Raw genomic sequence first — 20,217 nt, forward strand, 5'->3', positions numbered from 1 at the left:
GTAGCAGCAGAGATGCAACGAGAGATGAACTGCCAGTTGGAAGAATTAAGGCGCAAGAACGAGGAAGAATTGAACGCCCTAAGAGAGGAGAACTAGCGGATGCAAGTGCAAATTGAGCAGAATCCCCCCAAAGGGAGGAATCCCGTAGCAGTGAAAAGGGAGGGGACGGTACTGGACGAGATGAGTCCCGAGCACAAACCACCACTAACCAAACAGAAGCAAGGCCCAAAGCAGCCAGACGCCACCCCTTCGTGGACGGGATCATGGAAGCGGAACTTCCTGCACACTGGAAGGGGTTGACTATGAGCTAGTACGATGACACTACTGATCCGGAGGAGCACGTGGACGTCTTCACCACCCAGGCAGGATTGTATACTTCGAACGATACAATCCTCTATCGTGTTTTCCCAACATCCCTAAAAGGGCCTGCACTCAATTGGTGCACATGATTACCACCCAACTCTATCGACTGTTTCGATACGTTGACCACCCGTTTCGTCATATAGTTTGCCACTAGTAAGCCACACCACCTTACTTCTCAAGCATTGGTAAATATACGACAGGAAAAAGGAGAGTCTCTACAGGAGTTTATGGAACGATTTGGGAATATATCCTTGAATATCTCTAATTTAAATCCTGAGGTCGCCATGCACCACCTCATCACAGCACTAAAGCCCAACTCTTTCGTTGACAGTCTATGCAAGAAGCCCGTGAACAATCTGGATGAGCTTCAGACCAAGGCCACCAAATTCATGCAGATGGAGGAACTAAAAGAATTCCGCAATACAACTCGACCGGACGCACAGGAGAAGAGGCACCATGATAGAGAGCGAACATTGGCACCCCGATCCGGCCATAGGTTCAAAGACTCTAGGCAGCCGAAATACAGCAGGTACACGCCCCTCGTGTCCAACAGAGCTAGAATTCTGGAAGAAGCACTGAACACTGATCTAATAACAGCCCCTCGAAGGGCCCCGAGTCCCCCAAACACCGATACCACCAAGCATTGTCGGTATCACCGAAATTATGGGCATACAACAGAAGAATGTTTTACCTTGAAAGACAAAATCGAGGAATTGATACAAGCGGGACATCTAAGAAGATTCGTAAAACAGGAAGGCGGAGGATTCTCTTCAAGGGGAGAACGAGAAAAACGCTACGAGGAGCAACCACGAAGGACATCGGGGTACCGAGAGAGGGAAGGAGAAGGCACCCACAAAAGGGCCGAACCCAAAAAAGATGATGAGCGGGATACGAGAGAAAGGCCACTAAGAGGAGTAATTAATTACATTTCAGGAGGCTTCGCAGGAGATGGGGCCACTACGTCCGCAAGAAAGAAGTATGTGCGAGCGATTCAGAGCGTCAATGCCGTGACAGTATCTCCCAGGCGGCACATGTCACCCATCACGTTCCGAGATGACAATTTCCAAGCGATCGACCCCCAACATGACGACCCAATGGTGATATCAGTAGAGATCGAGGACTTCGCGGTCAGGAAAACCCTAGTGGACCCGGGTAGTTCGGTGGACATCCTATACTGGGGCACTCTCAGAAAGCTAAAAATTCCAGAAGGGGAGATCCAACAATACTCAGAGCCGATCGTGGGCTTTTCAGGGGAGCGAGTGAATACGAAAGGCTACGTTGACTTGTTCACCAAGTTCGGGGCAAGAATGGTAACATGAATGGTAAAAATTCGATACCTTATTGTTGATGCTGACTCCTCTTATAATATTTTGCTAGGGAGACCCTCGTTGAATACGCTTGGTGCAGTAGTCTCCACATATCACTTGGCCATGAAGTTTTCGTCAGCCTCAGGGACATAATCACGGTGCACGTAGACCAACCGACTGCTCGTAGATGCTATGCGGACAATTTGAGAGAAAGACCCAAGTCTCCTCCCAGACGAATAGTGAATAATGTTGAGAAGGTCCCAAGGGAAGCGGAAGTAGACCTGGATCCTCGGGTCAGCAGTGAGGAGAGGGTGGAACCAATTGAAAGCACAGAAGAATTCCATTTCAATGAGCATCGATACACCCATGTCAGCAGGACACTTGTAAAGACCCCCGAGATGCAGGAAGTATTACAGAGGAACGTTGATTTGTTCGCCTGGAGCGCAGCCGACATGCTAGGCATTGACCCAAGAGTAGCCAGTCACAAACTGTCTATTTTTCGGGAAGCTCGACCCGTAGCACAAAAGAGAAGAAAGATGGGGGGAGAAAAAAGGGAGGCAGGTAAAGTAGGAGTACAGAAGTTAATTTCGGCAGGCTTCATCAAGGAGGCCACCTACACGACCTGGCTGACCAACGTAATGTTGATAAAAAAGGCAAATGGCAAATGGCGGATGTGTACAGACTACACCAACCTCAACAGGGCGTGCCCTAAAGACACGTACCCTCTCCCAAGCATCGATAGATTGGTAGACGGTGTAGCTGGACACAGGGTGCTAAGTTTTTTGGACACGTACTTTGGGTACAATCAGATCCCAATGTATCCTCCTGATAAAGAAAAAACGGCGTTCATCACGGAAGAAGCTAACTTCTACTATAAAGTCATGCCTTTTGGACTAAAAAATGCTAAAGCCACATACCAGCGGCTAATGGACAAGGTGTTTCGTCATATCATCGGAAAGTGTATGGAGGTCTACGTCGACGACATGGTAGTCATGTCAGATTCACTCGAGCAACACGTCAAAGATTTGGACGAGGTCTTGGCAGCCTACGGAAGTATGACATGAGACTGAATCCAGAAAAGTGTGTTTTCGGGGTTGCAGGCGGAAAGTTCCTGGGTTTCATGTTATCCCACAGGGGAATAGAGGCGAATCCCGACAAGTGTCAAGTAGTTGTTAACATGAGGAGTCCAACCAACATCAAGGAGATACAAAGATTGGTAGGGAGGCTAACTGCGTTATCACGTTTTATGCCTAAGTTAGCAGAAAGAATCCAGCCGATGCTTAGGCTCATGAAAAAAGCGCAAAAATTCGTATGGGATGAGGCTTGCGAGCAATCTTTCCAAGCGTTGAAGGAGTATTTGTCTTCTCCCCCAGTACTACAGAAGCCTAGCAAGGGGAAACCCCTGTTAGTATATCTAGCCATCTCTACCAATGCTGTTAGCACGGCCATTGTACAAGATCAGGCGGGGGACCAGTGACCCATATACTTTATCAGCAAAGCCCTACACGATGCAGAACTGCGGTACCAAACAGTGGAAAAGGTAATCCTAGCACTTGTGATAACAACCAGATGACTGCGACCATACTTTCAGGGAAACGAGGTAATAGTCAAGTCTGACTACCAATTACACAAAGTATTGAGGCGACCCGACCCCGTCGGCCGAATGGTTGGGTGGTCCGTAGAACTATCTATGTATCATATTCGATGTCAAGCTCGAGGGCCGATCAAGGGACAATGCCCGGCAGATTTTGTCAACGAATTAACAGGAGATCCTGACGTACGCGAGGAAGGTTGGATCCTGTCGGTGGATGGCTCCTCCAACGCGAAAGGCGGGGGTCCTGGGATTGTTTTGCAAGGACCGAATGATTTACTACTCGAGCAAGTTTTGCGCTTTGGCTTTAAACCCTCTAACAATCAGGCAGAATATGAGGCATTAATAGCAGGGTTGACCCTCGCAGCAGACATGGGAGCAAATGCGGTGACATGCCGAACTGATTCTCAGCTGATCGTAGGACACTTGGACGACACTTTCCAGGTAAAGGACCCCCTCCTATTACGATATTATCACGTTGTGCAGGGCATGTTGAACAGATTCAGAACAGCAAGCGTAAAACATGTTGACAGAGCCCAAAATTCCAGAGCCGACCTGCTCTCGAAGTTGGCGACTACCAAAGTAAAGGGACAACATCATACAGTGATCCATGCCACACTCGACCGTCCTACTGTAACTCTAGCAGAATGCAATACTATTGAGACAGTCGCACCAGAGGAGGAAGAGTGGATGGCTCCTATTATACAGTTCATTCAACACGGTGACACAAACGGAATTGATGACCCTATCATGCGTAGGAAAGCTTCTCGATTCACTTTGGTTGGTGAAGAATTGTACAAACGAGGCTTCTCCAACCCTCTATTAAAATGCGTCACAAACCGCGAAGCCCAGTATATTATGGAAGAGTTACACACGGGGATTTGTGGCTTACATTCAGGATCCTGAACCATGGCAGCTCGGGTATTACGAGCAGGATACTATTGGCCGACTGTCAAAGAAGACTGCGAGAAGTACGTAAGGAAGTGCACCCAGTGCCAATAGCACGGTAACATGATACATCTCAAGTCAGAGGAGTTGCACGGTATTACCTCCCCTTGGCCTTTCGCCAAGTGGGGCATGGATATCGTAGGGCCCTTCAGCCCAGGGAAAGGTCAGGTAAAGTTCTTGTTGGTAGCTATAGACTACTTCACTAAGTGGATTGAGGCGGAGCCACTGGCCCTGATCACGGCCCAGCAGGTACAGAAATTTGTCTGGAAGAATATAGTGTGCAGGTTCGGCATACCAAGCATCGTCATAACAGATAATGGTAGACAGTTCATCGACAAGGGGCTAGCCGAGTTCTATAGGGGACACCATACACAACATATAACCAGCTCGGTCGAGCACCCACAAACAAATGGGCAAGCCGAAGCAGCAAACAAGGTCATACTGCGAGAACTTAAGAAGAGGTTGGGAGATGCCAAAGGAAGGTGGGCTGACGAATTATTAGAAGTCTTATGGGCATATCGCTGCACCTCGTAGTCAACAACACAAGAGACACCCTACTGCTTAGCATATGGAGTAGACGCAATGATCCTGGTCGAGATTGGAGAGCCCTCTTTGCGGCGCCATCTGTTCAACACGCATCTTAATGAAGAAAGTATGCTAACAAGCCTATACCTGGTTCAAGAGCTCCAAGATCAAGTGCGCATTCGGGAAGAGGCATCCAAACTAAGGGCCTAGCGCCGCTATAATACTAAAGTCAAACCCCGATCTTTTCACCAGGGAGATCTAGTATGGCGTATGGCAAGTGCCGCCCGGAAGCATGAAGGGAAGTTCTTGCCCAATTGGGAAGGGTCATTCCGAATCAACGAAGCTGTGGGAAACGGCGCATACAGGTTAGAGCACTTATCTGGTGCCCTGTCCCAGCCACCTGGAACGCCTCACATCATAAGTTTTATTACAATTAGTTTGTCAAACATTTATTTTTCAGACTCTTTTGTGATTTCGATTGCGCAATAAATGATGTACTCTTTCCTACCTTGATCTTTTTTCCCTAAGGAGGGTTTTTGGTCAAGAAGGTTTTAACGAGGCATCATAGTCATAAATAAAGCATGATTATTTCATTATTCTCCTATAATTATCTTATCTATTGTCAACACACGCATATATCCCAATCAAGCACAACAAACAGTTAAAATTTCGCACTCTCTCATGGGAAATGAAGCTTCATCGAACTAGATGATCCCCCCACACCTATACCAAAGGGAAAGGAAGCTTCATCGCCCTAGATGATCCCCCCATACAAGCAAAAACCTAAGGTAATACACAACCATACAAAAACTTAAGGAGCAGACAACCTAAAAGAAAACACAATCCTGGCCATAAGTGGCCGAGTACATCCCGGCCAGGAGCGGCAGAGTACATCCCGGCCAGAGGTGGCCTGCCACATCATGGCCAGAAGTGGCCGAGTACATCTTACCTTCACCTACAAATACAAATGGCTAGCAACATACAAAGAGGCACAAGCAGTAGATGCAAACACAAAAATCTAAAAGAAAGTTCAAAGCATGACATCCAAACATACAATATGTGTTAATACATGTCCAACAGGTAGAAAATCAAAGCTCGACAAACAGTTTCTAAAACTAGAAAATACAAAACAACATATCAATCCTCGGGGGAAGCAGTAGGTTTCTGTTGCCCAGCAACAGGGATGTCCTCCACAGCCATGACGGAGCCTTCGTACACATCCTCATCAATATTAAAACGCCCATCTCCTACGTCAAAGTTAAAATAGTGAGTAGCCTGGCATAGGGCCTTGTGGAAACCTTCCTCATGCTGGGACATCACGTACCCCTCCAACTGGTAAATCCGGGCAGCTTTCTCAGCATTATCCCTTTTCTCAGCCGCCAGATCCTCCTCTAGACGCTCCAAGGCCGCTTGGGAATCCTCATCTTTTTTCTCAAAATCCCTGCAGTGCGTTTTCAAGACATTACGCTTTGCTAGCAGCTGAGATCGCTCATTTTTTACACTTCCCAACTGAAGCGAAACCTCTTGCCTCCTGTTATTGGCCTCAGCCAATTCCCTCTGTAAACTCTTTATCTCAGCAGATAGTTTGCTTGTCTCTTCTAGTTGGCTTAGCACTGTGTTCAGATGGCGACCCATCGCCATTGCCCTGACATGAAATTCATTCAGCGCATACATCACAGTCTTAAGACGCATGGCTGAAACAATCTCAGCCTCCTCCGACGATAAGGAAACCTCTATGCCTTGGTTGATTTTGAGTTGCGCATCAAACATCGCCGACAAAGAGTCAGTCACACTATTAATAGAGGAAGCGCCTCGAGACTTCTTGGGGGAGGATGACCGGGGAGTACTCGGCCTTGCGGTACAATCCCTACGCTTACTTTTCTTCTTCGCCGCAGGAGGCATCAGGTCGCCCTTCTGGGAAGTCATCTCTGCGGGAAACGGCTTGCACTCTCACCCCCTTTCCTCTTCTCCTCCTCTAGCTTTTTCCTCCTCATTCCAGAAACACTTCTTTACCAGAGGGACCAACAACAACCATGATATCTGCAAAAAAGAAATAAGCGGTAGTCCAAATATACCAGACGCATATCTATGGGGAGTCAGACAAACATACATACCGAAAAGGTCATCGCGCGGACAAGAGGAACTAAACACACCAATAATTTTCTTGGAGGAGAGTTTCTTGGGCAATCGGTCCAAATAAGACAGCACATACAGATCCTCTTGGGTAAGGGATGCTCTCGGCCAAACTCGATATGGGGTGGGATGTTTGGTCCAATAGAACGAGAGTTTGGGCTCGCCACTCGCCATTTTCAAAGTAAAAATATCCAGCCCCAGCGGACCGGATGACTACCTTAAAGAAACCAGTCTTAAACCTTTTAAAAGATTGTGTATAAGATGCAAGTAGACACTGGTGGCTTTGACCCACTAAAGACAACCAACTAACCAGATCCCCCGGACGCGTACAATAGTACTGCAAGAAAACCTGCGGGGAGGGTCTCAAATGGAACACTCGACAAACCAGTCAGAACGCCTGAAGGGACGTCCAACTATTAGGATGTAGCTGGCTGGGTGCTACATTCAGCACTCTCATTGTAAAATCATCAAAGGGGAGACACACATGCAAATCAGAGACTAAGGTAGAGTATATGTAGAAAAAATCATGCGAATGACCTTCTCGACCATGACATACACTATCCCCACTCCTAGCTCACTCTACACAATAATACGATCGTCTATTGTATCAGCTAGAATATCATACTTCTTACAAAAATCAACTATGGTGGCAGATTTACTAAACCTAGACAGAGGGAGTTTCACCTGGGGATCTACCCACTCGTACCCCGGGTGACGCAGGGCCGAGAACTCCTCGGCACCAATAGAGTCCTCATCGTCCCTCTACACACTATCACTGCACGGGGAGTCAGACATGGTCCCCTCCTCCTCAGAGTCGCTATGCCTACTGGAAAGATAATAAGCAGAGGAGGACGACATACCTGGGATGGCGCAGATAGGAAAGGCTCGGCTGGTGGTGGCTCACTTCCTAAATGGATCCTTTGCCTCACAACATCAAGACCCCACCTCTATTTATAGTGGACCACTTTCACAAGAGTAACCCCCTCATCACCATGAGATCTCGCTCCATCCAACGGTTGTCGGCACATCTCCTTTAAAACTCCCCACCTAAACCATCTCATTATTATGACAAGACAGCCTCGAACGGCGAGCCAAGTTAACACTTTCTCTTTCCCCATAATTAAAGCAAGTCTCATAAACGCAAGTGGTTGGGGATGCCTCGACACCATTTCCAAAGGCAACACATCATAGCCTCTTGTGAACTTTGTTCACTACGAGCCTAGGAGGGCCAGTGTTAGTGTATGGCCGGGTACATCCCGACCTAGCAAGGGGAAACTGGCCGGGATCATCCCGGCCCAGGTAGGAGCATCCCCACACTCTGGCCCAACCACGGGGGCTTAGATCCAGCGCAACGCTGGCAGCCCAATAAGTGTAGTGGCCGGGTACTTCCTGGCCCTCTTGGCCGAGTACATCCCGGCCCAAGGGGTAGTAGGCGGAACATGTGGTACAGAGGGGCAGCGTGCAATCAAACTCCAAAAAGGAAGGAGTTGATATTTGAGAAGTACAGACGGCCAAGCCCTAAAAAGGAAGGAGTTGATATTTGAGAAGTACAGACGGCCAAACCCCAAAAAGGAAGGAGTTGATATGTGAGAAGTACAGACGAACAAACCCCAAAAAGGAAGGAATGGATCTTTGACAAAAGTACAGACAGACAAACCTTAGAATGGAAAGAGCTGATCTTTATCAAAGACACAGAAGAAGAATTTCAGCCAATAAGGAAAGAACCGATGCGTGCAACCTCAGTCGGAAAGGGAAGGAATCGATCCTCAAATACAAACGGTCCGCAAATATTAATAACATGTCCATTAAGAAATTAGTATAAATTAAGACCTAGTGAACAGGTAAAGGTACCATTTTCTCGCTAACCAATTACACCCCATATCAATCACTCTCTGACTTAAGCGTCGGAGTGCTTGTAGGTACCCCACCCCCGGAGTGCAGACGGTAGGGAGATCCAGGAGGAGTCCAAGGAGGAACAGGAGGAGGTTCGACACAGAGGGTTCTTGAGATCGTCTGGTTCCGCACCGAAATAGTACCGATCAAGTACAAAAAGTATTCACTTTCAAGACTACGAAACATTTCAGTAAATATCGTGTAATATTTTATAAATTCCACACCAAATCCTAATTAATTTATTGTATTACCATTTTTAGTTTAATTTATTTTAAAAACAATAGTCACTTTCTCTAAAAAACTTTGTAAAGGTTCCTAAAATGTTATCTTATGATACTTACTGCTCCAAAACATTAATTATGAAGACCACCAATTATGTTTTTTTGGGACATGACACTCTCTTACTACAATAAATGAATGTTGTATATTCCAATACATGTCTTCTCCAACACATCATTTCCAACCTTTGTCACCATAATTGTTCTGCTCAAAGATTAAATTTCATGCATTGGTTTGTGTGCTTTTATGACATCTGCCAAACATAAATGTTCTACCAAGATTAAATTTTCCCACATAGGTCTATGTGCTCTTATGTTCTTAGCAATTGTATAAATGTTTGCATCTTCAACAAACACCTTTGGGCTCCCTCATTCTTCTCAAACACCCACCATATTCATCCATCCAAAATAATATTGAAAGTGTGATTTGTGAAGAGACAAAAACATAGAAATCATAAAAGATGTACACATAAAGCATAACCCAAAACCAAAAGAAAAAAAAATAAATAAAAAAAGCAAAAAACACGAAAAAAAACATTGAAGTAAAGAAAACCCCTAATAATAAAAAACAAAACTTTAATGGGTTAAACAAAAAGTAAAAAAAAACATATTCGAAGATGAAAAGAAAAACAAAAACTTAACTTAAACAAATCGTAGTTGAAAAAAAAAAGATTGGAGAAAATCATGTAAAATAGTAAGTTGATTTTAATGCAAAGAAAAAATCTTAATAATGAAAAACTTCAACTTTGACAAATCAATGAAGAAGAACACAAAAACAGTGAGTTGAGTATGATCCAAGCCGAAACTTAAATGGATTAAACAAAAATGAATAAAAAAAACAAACTAAAAATCGAAAATCAAACTGGGAAGAACAGAAGACATGGATGTGAAAAGAAGAAGAGGTAAATTGAAGACACATCCTGATAAAATCTTACCCGAAAAAAAAGATGGTAGAAAAAGCATTAAGTTTTGAAATTGAGATCTAAAAAATAAAAATGAAGAAAAATAAACCTTTTAAGAACGTTATTCGTGCTTGATAGCCTTGCCTTTGGCTTTGAAGGAATCTTCAGTTTTCTCCTTCTTGAAGATTTCATTCATCTCGAAAACAAAAACAAAGTTAAAGTTAATATGTGAGAAAAAAAACCCACATAAAAAACAACAACACATAAATGAAAAAATAATAAAACTTTAAAAAAAAGAGGAGAATGATTTTAGTCCAGTAAAAATCAAACCTTTTACAAATGATCTTCGTGAAGGTCATCAAGAATCTCAGAGAAAAAAATAAACCAAAAGAAAATAAGATATGAGAATAAAATATCCATCGAACAACAAATCTGAGAAAAAAAAACTCGATCAAACTAATATCGACAACAAAGAAAAGTAGATTTGAAAGCTAAATATTCATCAAAGAAAATAATAGAACAAAAATAGGTAGATCTAACATAAAAATAACCATCAAACACAAAAATGATAGAAAAAAAATAGATCTAAGAAGATGGTAGAAGAACGAAAACAAATGAGAAAAGATGATCTGAGAAGATGGTAGAAGAACGTAAAAGAAATAAGAATTTTTACCTTCTTTTATTCGTGATGGTCATGAAGAAGTCAGAACAAAAAATAACCCAAAATAAAAGTAGATATGAGTAAAAAATATCCATCGAACAACATATCTGAGAAAAAAAAGAGCTTGATCCAACCAATGTCGACAACAAAGAAAAGTAGATCTGTAAGCAAAAGATTCATCAAACAAAATATTAGAACAAAAATAAGTAGATCTAAGAGAAAAATAACCATCAAACACAAAAATGATAGAAAAAAAAGTACATCTGAGAAGATGGTAGAAGAAAGAAAACAAATGGGAACTTTTTACCTGTTTCTTATTCGTGAAGGTGATGAAGAAGCTCTGAGACAAAAAATAGCAATCCAACATCTCGTCAAAAATAGATATGATAAGATGGTAAAAAAACGAAAATAATGAAAATGAGAAGTTGTTACTTTGTTGTATTTGTAAAGGTGCTGAAAAATCTCAGAGCAAAACATCAACCAAAAGAAAAGAACATATGAAAAAAAAATATACATCAAACACCAGATCTGAGAAAAAAACCTCGATCCAACCAATCTCGTCATATAACAAAAGTAGATCTAAAAGCAAAACATTCATCAAACAAAAAAATATAACAAAAATAAGTAGCTTTCAGAGAAAAATATCCACCAAACACAAAAATGATAGAAAAAAAAGTAGATCTGAGAGATGGTAGAAGAACGAAAACAAATGGAAATGAGAAGTTGTTACCTTTTTCTTGTTGGTCACGATGGTCATGAATCTAAGAGTAAAAAACTGAGAGGAAAGGATCCGTGCAATAGAGATGAAGAGAGAAGAGAAAAGACGGAGAGATGAAGAGAGAGAAAAATCAGAAGAGAGAGAAGTAGATGAATAAATTTGAATATTTGTGAGTGAAAAAGAGATAGAAGAAGATGAAGAGGTTGGGAGGAAAGAGAATGATTGGGTTAGTGGGATACAGAGGTGAGATGAAAAGAGAGAGATATTATTTTCTTTTTGATTTATTTTTTGAAGTTTCAAAATTATGAGAGTTTGACACGTCAGCCTTTTTACTTTTTGTAGTAAGAAATATTTGAATTGTACTAATTCAGAAATAGTATTTTATTCAAAAACATGCCATTTGTTAGTTCTCATTTGTGTGTGTATATATATATATATATATATATATATATATATATTATATATATATATATATATATATATATATATATACTTCAATACTAAATTGTTCTTTATTTTTGTTAAGTTTGTTCAATTTAGTACTAATTTTTCTTTCTTATTTAATCAAGTACTAATTTTTATCAATTTTTGTCAATTCAATTTTTTTATAATGTCAATTAAATAGTTAACAACATAGTGAGAGGGTGGAACAGTTCGTTCGATGTGACACCAGACGTGGCTTAACATGTCTAGTCTATCTTTCTCATCGTTCTCCATGGCCTCCAACATTCATCATTAATCACCCATCCCTGCATACCTTCATTTCAAACATAACACTATCACAAATCATCTCTTCCCTTCTAAATTCAAGAAACCTCAATCACATACCTCCATTTGAAATTCAGGAAACCCTAATCACCAACCAATGATCTCACGCAACTTCCACCTAGCCTCCTCCTCACCTTGTCGCTCAAATCTTTTGTTTGCCCCGCCATCATCGTTAGAGACGTTGCCAACGAATGCAAATGCCACCATATTCTACCTCTTCACAGGCAGACATAATTGCTTCCTAAACCCACAACCCACATGTCAGTGATAAAACAAAATACGTCGGAGGCCACCTCAAACGAAGTGTTCCACCCTCCTATGATGTTAACTATTTAAACGATGCTGTAAAATAGAACTAAATTGACAAAACTTGACAAAAATTGAAACGTGATTAAATATGAAAAAAAAATAGTACTAAATTGAACAAATTCAACAAAAATAGATACTAATTTACTATTAAGGCCTTTCTATAAATAATGTTCTTGTTAAAACTCAAGATACTAAGATTAGGGATGTCAACAGGGGTACGAGTAGTAGTTTCCACGTACCCTACCCGCTGAAAAAATATCCGTCTCACACCCGTACTCATATCCGTGTGGATATCCATTATGTAGGTACCCACATATTTTTTTAATATCCGTGGATATCCACGGGTACCTAAGGATATTTACAAAAAAAATAATATTTAATAACATATTTTAACCAAAAATTCAAATAAAAATTGAGTGCATAACATTTATAAATTTCAAACATAGTGCAAACAACACATTTAAATACAAAGAAATGAAATTTTTTAAAACTACTTGATAAAAAATAACTCATTAAAAATCAATGTATTAATGATTTAATATATTTTTTTTAAAAATTTTAATTTAACTTAGAATATAGCGGGTACTAGTATCCGTGGGTACAGATACTATGATATCCGTACCTGTCCTGTTAACATGCGGGTATAAAAAATACTCGTACCCGTCACCTGCGGATATCCATTTACAATATTCATTTCCTACCCGTTGCGAATTTTATCCGCGGATACCTACAAGTAAGGATTTTTTTGACATCTCTAATTGAGATTGTACAAAAGTTATATCCCTTTAGTTATAATCAACCTCATCAAAAATTGGTTAATCAACTTGCGCCGTCCATAAATAATTAATCATATACATAAAAATTATAATATGTTAAAACCAAACACAATTCTAACATCCAACATAATAACATATAAAGTTATTGTCACAAATAGTTGACAAAACTATGGCAACAATTGTCATATGATATTGCTAATAACATATTTATATATTTATAATTTATAGTGGTGAATATTTATATTTCTTTAACTTTATTTTAATGACTTAAATAATAAATGGTAAATATAAATCTAATTTCCTAATTTTTCAAGTCATCTAATTTATGTTATATTAATTATTTTAAAACTTTAAAATCGATTAAAAATTTATGCTATGTTATAAATTCTAAAACTAGAATTAAATTTAATTAATTAATCGAGTGACTACTAATAAACAATGTAAATTAAGTAGGCGATTTTAAAATGTCATATCCATAATTTTTTGTATTTGAATACCATCAAATCATGTTCCTTTTAGGGTTAGCAAATTTAACCCAACTGACATTTTTGTCATTAGTTGTTTTCATTTTTATATTTTTTTAATTTATAAAATATTATTTACTTAAAACTCTTCTTTATATTTTAATACAGTTAACTAATTTTCTGAGGCAAACACCAAGGACATTCAATGGTAGTCCAACTTCAGGACACATATGAGAAAAAATGAAAAAAATTAAATTTATATTTTGGATAACTTGTACTAATGTACTCTTTCGTAAATTAAATTTATTTTAAGCCTACCATGAGTTCATTAACAAACCAAATTTGAAATGAATAAATTCAATCTTTTACCTGTTCATATCCGAACTATAAAAGAATATGCATTTATAATATAATATCTAATTAAATATAATAGAATCCAAACTACATGAATTATATCATTATAATTTGGATATTTTCTTATATATATATATATATATATATATATATATATATATATATAATTTTAATTGATTAAATAATAAATAATCAGCAAAATAATGTTAATTTTTTATTTATTTTGAACACCTCTTATACACTTAGTCTAGATTAAAAAAGGTTTACAAAAATACATTTTTATGGAGTATTCATTCAATTCTCATACTCACTCTTATACTGACTTAAGCGTTCTCATCGATCTTCACCAGTAACACGACAATAAACTCTTATAATTAGGTGGAGTTCGACTTCGTTAGAATCTCTTTTTCACCTTGGGAGATTTATACTCTTTTTCAATAAAAGCATTTGGTATTCAATGTGGGAGAGGCAAATTTTTTTCACTTATGATCTTTACCAAAAGTAGAATTGTCATGTCGTTATTGAGATGAATTCATCACACAATGGAACCTTGACAACTCATATTGATGTCATTCTTTAGAAAAAATGAAGAAAATCTCCAAAATGCATAATAAATTTGATAAAGATTTGGAGCTTTAAGAGAATCAATATAGAGTCAAATTGATTCAACATTGGAACGAGTTAAGTTAATATCAAAACAAGTTGCAGACTTTCCTATAACAATGGGTAGTATTCAACCAAAACAAGACTACTCATTGTCTGAACAAGACAACCAAGGTTGAACCCCACATGATAAACAAATTGTTGAATCTCATACAATCCATAGATCGAAACCAGTACTCCAATCCAATCCATTTTGTTTGTGTTTAGGCTACAGTGTTATACATGTGGGCAAGTTAGGCATGGCCTAAAGTAAAAAATGTTGTAGTGTAAATGAAGACAACCATAGTAAAAATAATTGTTGGGTATGACTCTATGTATAGAACTTAGTGATACATGTTTAACTTATGATTTATTAGGCTTAATTGGTCTTTTGGTCCTCATATTTCTTTATGTGATCCAATTGGTCCTCTATTTTTTTTTGGTTCAATTAAGTCCTTGTAGTTATGAAAATGATCCAATTAAGTCTTTTTCGCTTAGATTGACGTTAACAGCATGTTCGTACATGTTATGTGTCAGTTTGTAGTATTTTCACGTGTTAATGTTAGTGCGAGTGTCACATATTAGTGTGAGTACCATGTGTTAGTGTCATTGTCACATGAGAATATCTTGTATTCAATTTAGTCATTGCATATAAAATGTTGACTCAATTGAATCCTTATATTTTAAAATTTGACTTAATTGAGTACCAATTTTATTTTTCAATTTAAATTAAAAAATACATATTTTAAAAAATGAAAATGTAAAGTAACATTTGTAGGTTTTAAATTTTAATATTTTTAATATGTGAAGTGTCACTTTAAATTTACATATTAATATTTAAAAAAAATTATAAGTTTAAAATAGGGATTTTTTTATTGAAATTTAAAATGTAAAAAATATAATTAATTTGAATATTTAGATGGAGTGATTTGATGTATAAATTTTGAAAATTTATTTTAACATGTATATATAAGTTGCTATTAAGCTTAATTATTAATTTGGTCTCACTTTGGAAAGAGACAAAGATTCTACATTTAAAAATAAAAAAGATTGGGACTCAATTGAGTCAAAATTTCAAATACATAGACTAAATTATACTCAACAAATTTCTAAATATGTTCAACCCACTCTTAATAAGTTATGCTATCTTATTAATTCTAAAATTTTAGAATTAAATTAGAACAATTAATCGAGTGACTAATAAATAATGTAAATTAAACAAACGAATTTACTAGCAAATCATGTCCATAATTTTTGTATGTTGCATGACTCTTTTTAAAACTTTAAAACCCAATTAATAAGTTATGTTATCTTATTAATTCTAAAACTTTAAAATTAAATTAGAATAATTAATCGAGTGATTAATAAACAATGTAAATTAAACAAGCGATTTTTCTAGCAAATCATATCCATAAATTTTCTATTTGAATGCCATCAAACCATATTCCCTTTAGGGTTAAGGGTTTAACTATGTGTACTTTCTTATATAGCTTTAGTAAATATATAAGTATAGGAAAATGATATAGTAATATCCATTTTTTGACAACTTCTCTCACAACATGACATGTCATATGTTTTTCAATTTTCACGTTGGTTTTTTTAGAAGAAAGCAGGTGGAGAAAAAGTAAAAAGCGGGAGTGGAAATTGGAGGAGAAACATTGTAGTGTGGGTTTACCCATTGGACGAAAGCTTCGACAGTTCGGCGTTCGGATCCATTGGGGTGGAAAGGAGAGATTTTTATTGTTGCTTGTAGTGTCGTCATCATTGTAGTGGCGTAAATTTTTGGGTTTCGTCTTTAGGGTGAAATCTAATTGAGGCCACTTCTTTGAAAGATGCGTGGTGGTAAGTTGTATTTATTTTTGCATATTGCTTGTGATTAATTTTTGTGTAAAAAGCAAGAACGAAGATGGGTTTTTGTTTTGCATATTGCTTGTGATTACCAAACTCTATTAGATGCACTAAAGAGGGCAATCATCCAAAACCTCGTCGTGCAAGCCACGATCTCGCACACTCCACTGGACTTCCTAAACCACCAGGCTACAACCTAGAGTGGCCATGTGTTACCCCAATATAAGATGCACTCGTAACTGGGGCCCCAGCCAAAGCATCACATCATAAACATCACCTAAAGCTGTGTAGAAATCCTTCCTTGCACACCAACTCTACACCAGAACCGCCTGGCACGCCTCTCGCGTCGCTAGGTGGAACCTGGTCCTAGACCGCCTGGCGGGCATCTCACACCGCCAGACGCCAAGCATCTCCTAGAAGCCTCACTGCTTCGTCACCGCCTCGCGTAGATAGTGGCCACTGCCACTATTTTGGAACTCTATCGCCTGGCGGCTCACCCCGGCCGCTAGGTGTTATACCAATAGCACAATGCTATTGGCTTTTGGCACTTTCCGCAGGTCTTAAGAGACCCCAACATGCAATGCATCATTCACATATCAATCATAGTATTCAAGACATAACACCATAACCAAAACTCAATATATACAAATAACTCATGCCCAATCAAGTCTTATTATGCCCTAACATGCCTTACTTTATTCACTACTGGAACAAGCCACAAAATTGTCAATATGGTATCCACCATTTTCCACAACACAGTTATACAGTTTACAGTACCATATCCTAATTACAGCTACACACCCAAATCATGCCAATTTGATTTTATCATGCACACATACTCTTCATCAATTATTACCTTAAACCTGCCATATACACTCAATATACTCAAGTCCTATAATTGTATAGTTTAATATTCATATAACTCAATCTCACGCTTATTACCCAATTAATATACAATCTGAATTATAGCTTATCACATACAGCCAAACGTTTCAAGACAACTACTACCCCACATCACACATCACAACTTTTACTTATTTTAACCTCCTTTAGTCCTTATTATGTCATATGCTTCTACTTGCTCAATTTTAATCATATACTTATGAATTGACCAGTCAAACACCCAATAACACACATCACAATTGAACCTCGAGACATCCTGCTGCATTGAGGTGTCGCCTGGCGGCAATCCAGAATCTGTCAGGCGGTGCTTAGCAATCTGGTCCTGAGAGATCACTCGTGCACTCTTCGTGACCCCTTAAACACCCCCAACCATAGTATTCACCTTTACATAAATAATTTAACTCGCACACATCATACATGTTCATGCTTGGTTCATATATAATCATCTTTTCTATATCATCGACGCATCAATCATTGATAGAACTAGTGCTCATTCATCCCCATCCTAACAAGGACCCTAATTTCCCAAATTCATTTTGAATTCCATGCAATCTCCACCAAATAATAACTGCAATCCATAATGCATCATGCTAGTTATATACATACAAATATGAATCCCATATAAGCACTCTGACACCATTGTCCAACCAAACAAAAATAAAAACATTGACAATGCCACATAACTCGCCTGGCAGATCACCCTTAACCGCCAGGCGGTTCATAGAGAAACCCAGAAAACTGGGTTGCAACCACAAGCGTTGCCTGGCGGTAGCTCATGCGTCACCAGGCGGTTTCTGGAAAAACCCAGAAACGTGAAAAAAAGTTCGAGAATAACAGAGTTCATGCATTCCAATAATTTCATATAATACCTATCCATACGAGAAAAGTTAAAAACACTAAGTAGGAACTCCCCTAACCTGGATTTCCTTGCCAAATTTGAGAATTCCTACAATCCAAATCCTTAGCAATGAGCCTCTCCTTCAATCTCCTTCCCAGCTTGATACCAATCTCTCCTCACTCTCTGTTTTCAGTGCTATAGGTGTGCTTGTGCAAAAAGGTTGCTCTACCTCTCTAATTTCTCTATTATTTCTCTTCCAAAACCTTACTTTTAATGGCCATTAAGAGAAAAACGAGAATTACATTAATCTTGTGATTAATGGTTAATCAATGGTCATTCAAGATGGTTTTCTACTCCTTCCAACTGCCTTCTTAGATGGCTAGGGTTTCTCTACCCTTTCCCATTCATGCCAAAAATTGATTTTAGCAAAAAGAAGTCATTTCTCTTAGGCCAAGGTTCGAACCCATAACCTTCCAGAATTCTCTTCCTCAACCTTGGTCCCCATGGAACACACACCCTATTCTTGAAACGAAGAAGGCCATCTACCCCCATCTTATAATCCTTACCTTTTTTGTACCCAACCACCCCATGATCTGTTGTAACTCGTGGTCCTTTCCTTGTTCCACTCTGATCTCATCAAGAAACTTGTTAGTAACCTTCAACATACCACATCATATATGATCAAAATTTATTTGCAGTTCTAGGTTCATATCTCTGAGCTTCTCTATCAACTCCAATTCCCTCACCATCATGGAGGACATATGTACTCGTTTTCTACTCAAGGTATCTGCTACAATATTAGCTTTACCAGGATAGTATAAAAGCTCAAAGTCGTAGTCCTTGAGGTATTGCATCCACCGTCTCTGCCGCATATTTAGCTCCTTCTGATCAAACAAGTACTTTAGACTCTTATGATCACTGAAGACTTGAAATTGAGAGCCATACAGATAATGACACCATGTTTTTAAAGCAAAGACAACTGCAGCTAGTTCCAGGTCGTGAGTGGGATAATTTTCCTCGTGCACCTTCAACTGTCGAGATGCATAGGCTATAAGTCCTTTCTCTTGCATCAGCACACAACCCAGACCTTGATATGACGCATCACAGTGCACTTCAAATATCTTAGTTGTATCTAGAATTGCCAAGACTAGAGCTATGGTGAGCCTTCTCTTAATATCCTCAAAACACGCCTCACAACTATCGGTTCAGGAGAAAGGTTTATCTTTACGAGTGAGTTGTGTCATGGGACTCACCAACTTAGAGAATCCCTCCACGAACCTCCTATAATAACCCGCCAATCCTAAGAAACTCTTGACTTCTGACACTGTCTACGGTCGCTCCCACTTCATTACCGTATCAACCTTCACTGAGTCTACTACAATACCCTACGTTGAGATCACATGACCAAGAAACTGAACTTCTTCTATCCAAAACTCACATTTAAACAATTTTCCGTATAACTGATGCTCTTTGAGTACTTCTAACACAACCCTCAGGTGTCCAGCATGTTCCTCCCAATTCTTGGAGTAAATAAGAATGTCGTCAATAAATATCACGACAAACTTATCTAACCACGGTCGGAAGATTCTATTCATGTAGGCCATGAATATCGTTGGGGCATTGGTCACTCTAAATGACATCACCACATATTCATAGTGACCATATCGAGACCTGAATGCAGTCTTCTGAACAACCTCCAGTTTCACTAGGATCTGGTGATACCAAGACCGTAGATCAATTTTTGAAAATACCCCTACTCCTCTCAACTAGTCTAACAAGTCGTCGATTTTGGGCAGTGGATACTTATTCTTTATCGTCAACTTATTTAGTTGACGAAATCCACATAGAGTTTAGAACTCCCATCCTTCTTCTTGACTAGTAGCACCGGAGCTTTCCACGGTGACGCACTAGGTCGAATGAACTTCTTCTCTAGCAGATCTTCAATCTACTTTTTTAGCTTAGCCAACTATGTCGGTGCCATTCTATATGGGGCCAT

At 39.1% G+C, this 20,217-nt stretch overlaps 1 protein-coding gene across 1 annotated transcript; it reads left to right on the forward strand.

Annotated features, from left to right (window-relative positions):
• The first annotated feature begins 2,730 nt into the window (after positions 1–2,730).
• Positions 2,731–4,167, forward strand: LOC114172465. The gene is made up of 2 exons (XM_028056929.1): positions 2,731–3,120; positions 3,262–4,167. Exons 1-2 carry the CDS (start codon positions 2,731–2,733, stop codon positions 4,165–4,167), a joined length of 1,296 nt encoding a protein of 431 aa, XP_027912730.1.
• The last annotated feature ends 16,050 nt before the right edge of the window (positions 4,168–20,217 follow it).

This window comes from Vigna unguiculata, unplaced genomic scaffold (assembly GCF_004118075.2).
Source record: "Vigna unguiculata cultivar IT97K-499-35 unplaced genomic scaffold, ASM411807v1 contig_584, whole genome shotgun sequence".
Lineage (NCBI taxonomy): Eukaryota > Viridiplantae > Streptophyta > Magnoliopsida > Fabales > Fabaceae > Vigna > Vigna unguiculata.

Excerpts from the sequence above, each read along its gene's own strand:
- LOC114172465 (XM_028056929.1), top strand. The coding sequence starts at position 2,731 with ATGAGACTGAATCCAGAAAAGTGTGTTTTCGGGGTTGCAGGCGGAAAG. Across the intron at positions 3,121-3,261 it reads ATGCTGTTAGCACGGCCATT|GGAAACGAGGTAATAGTCAA; the intron begins GTACAAGATCAG and ends CCATACTTTCAG.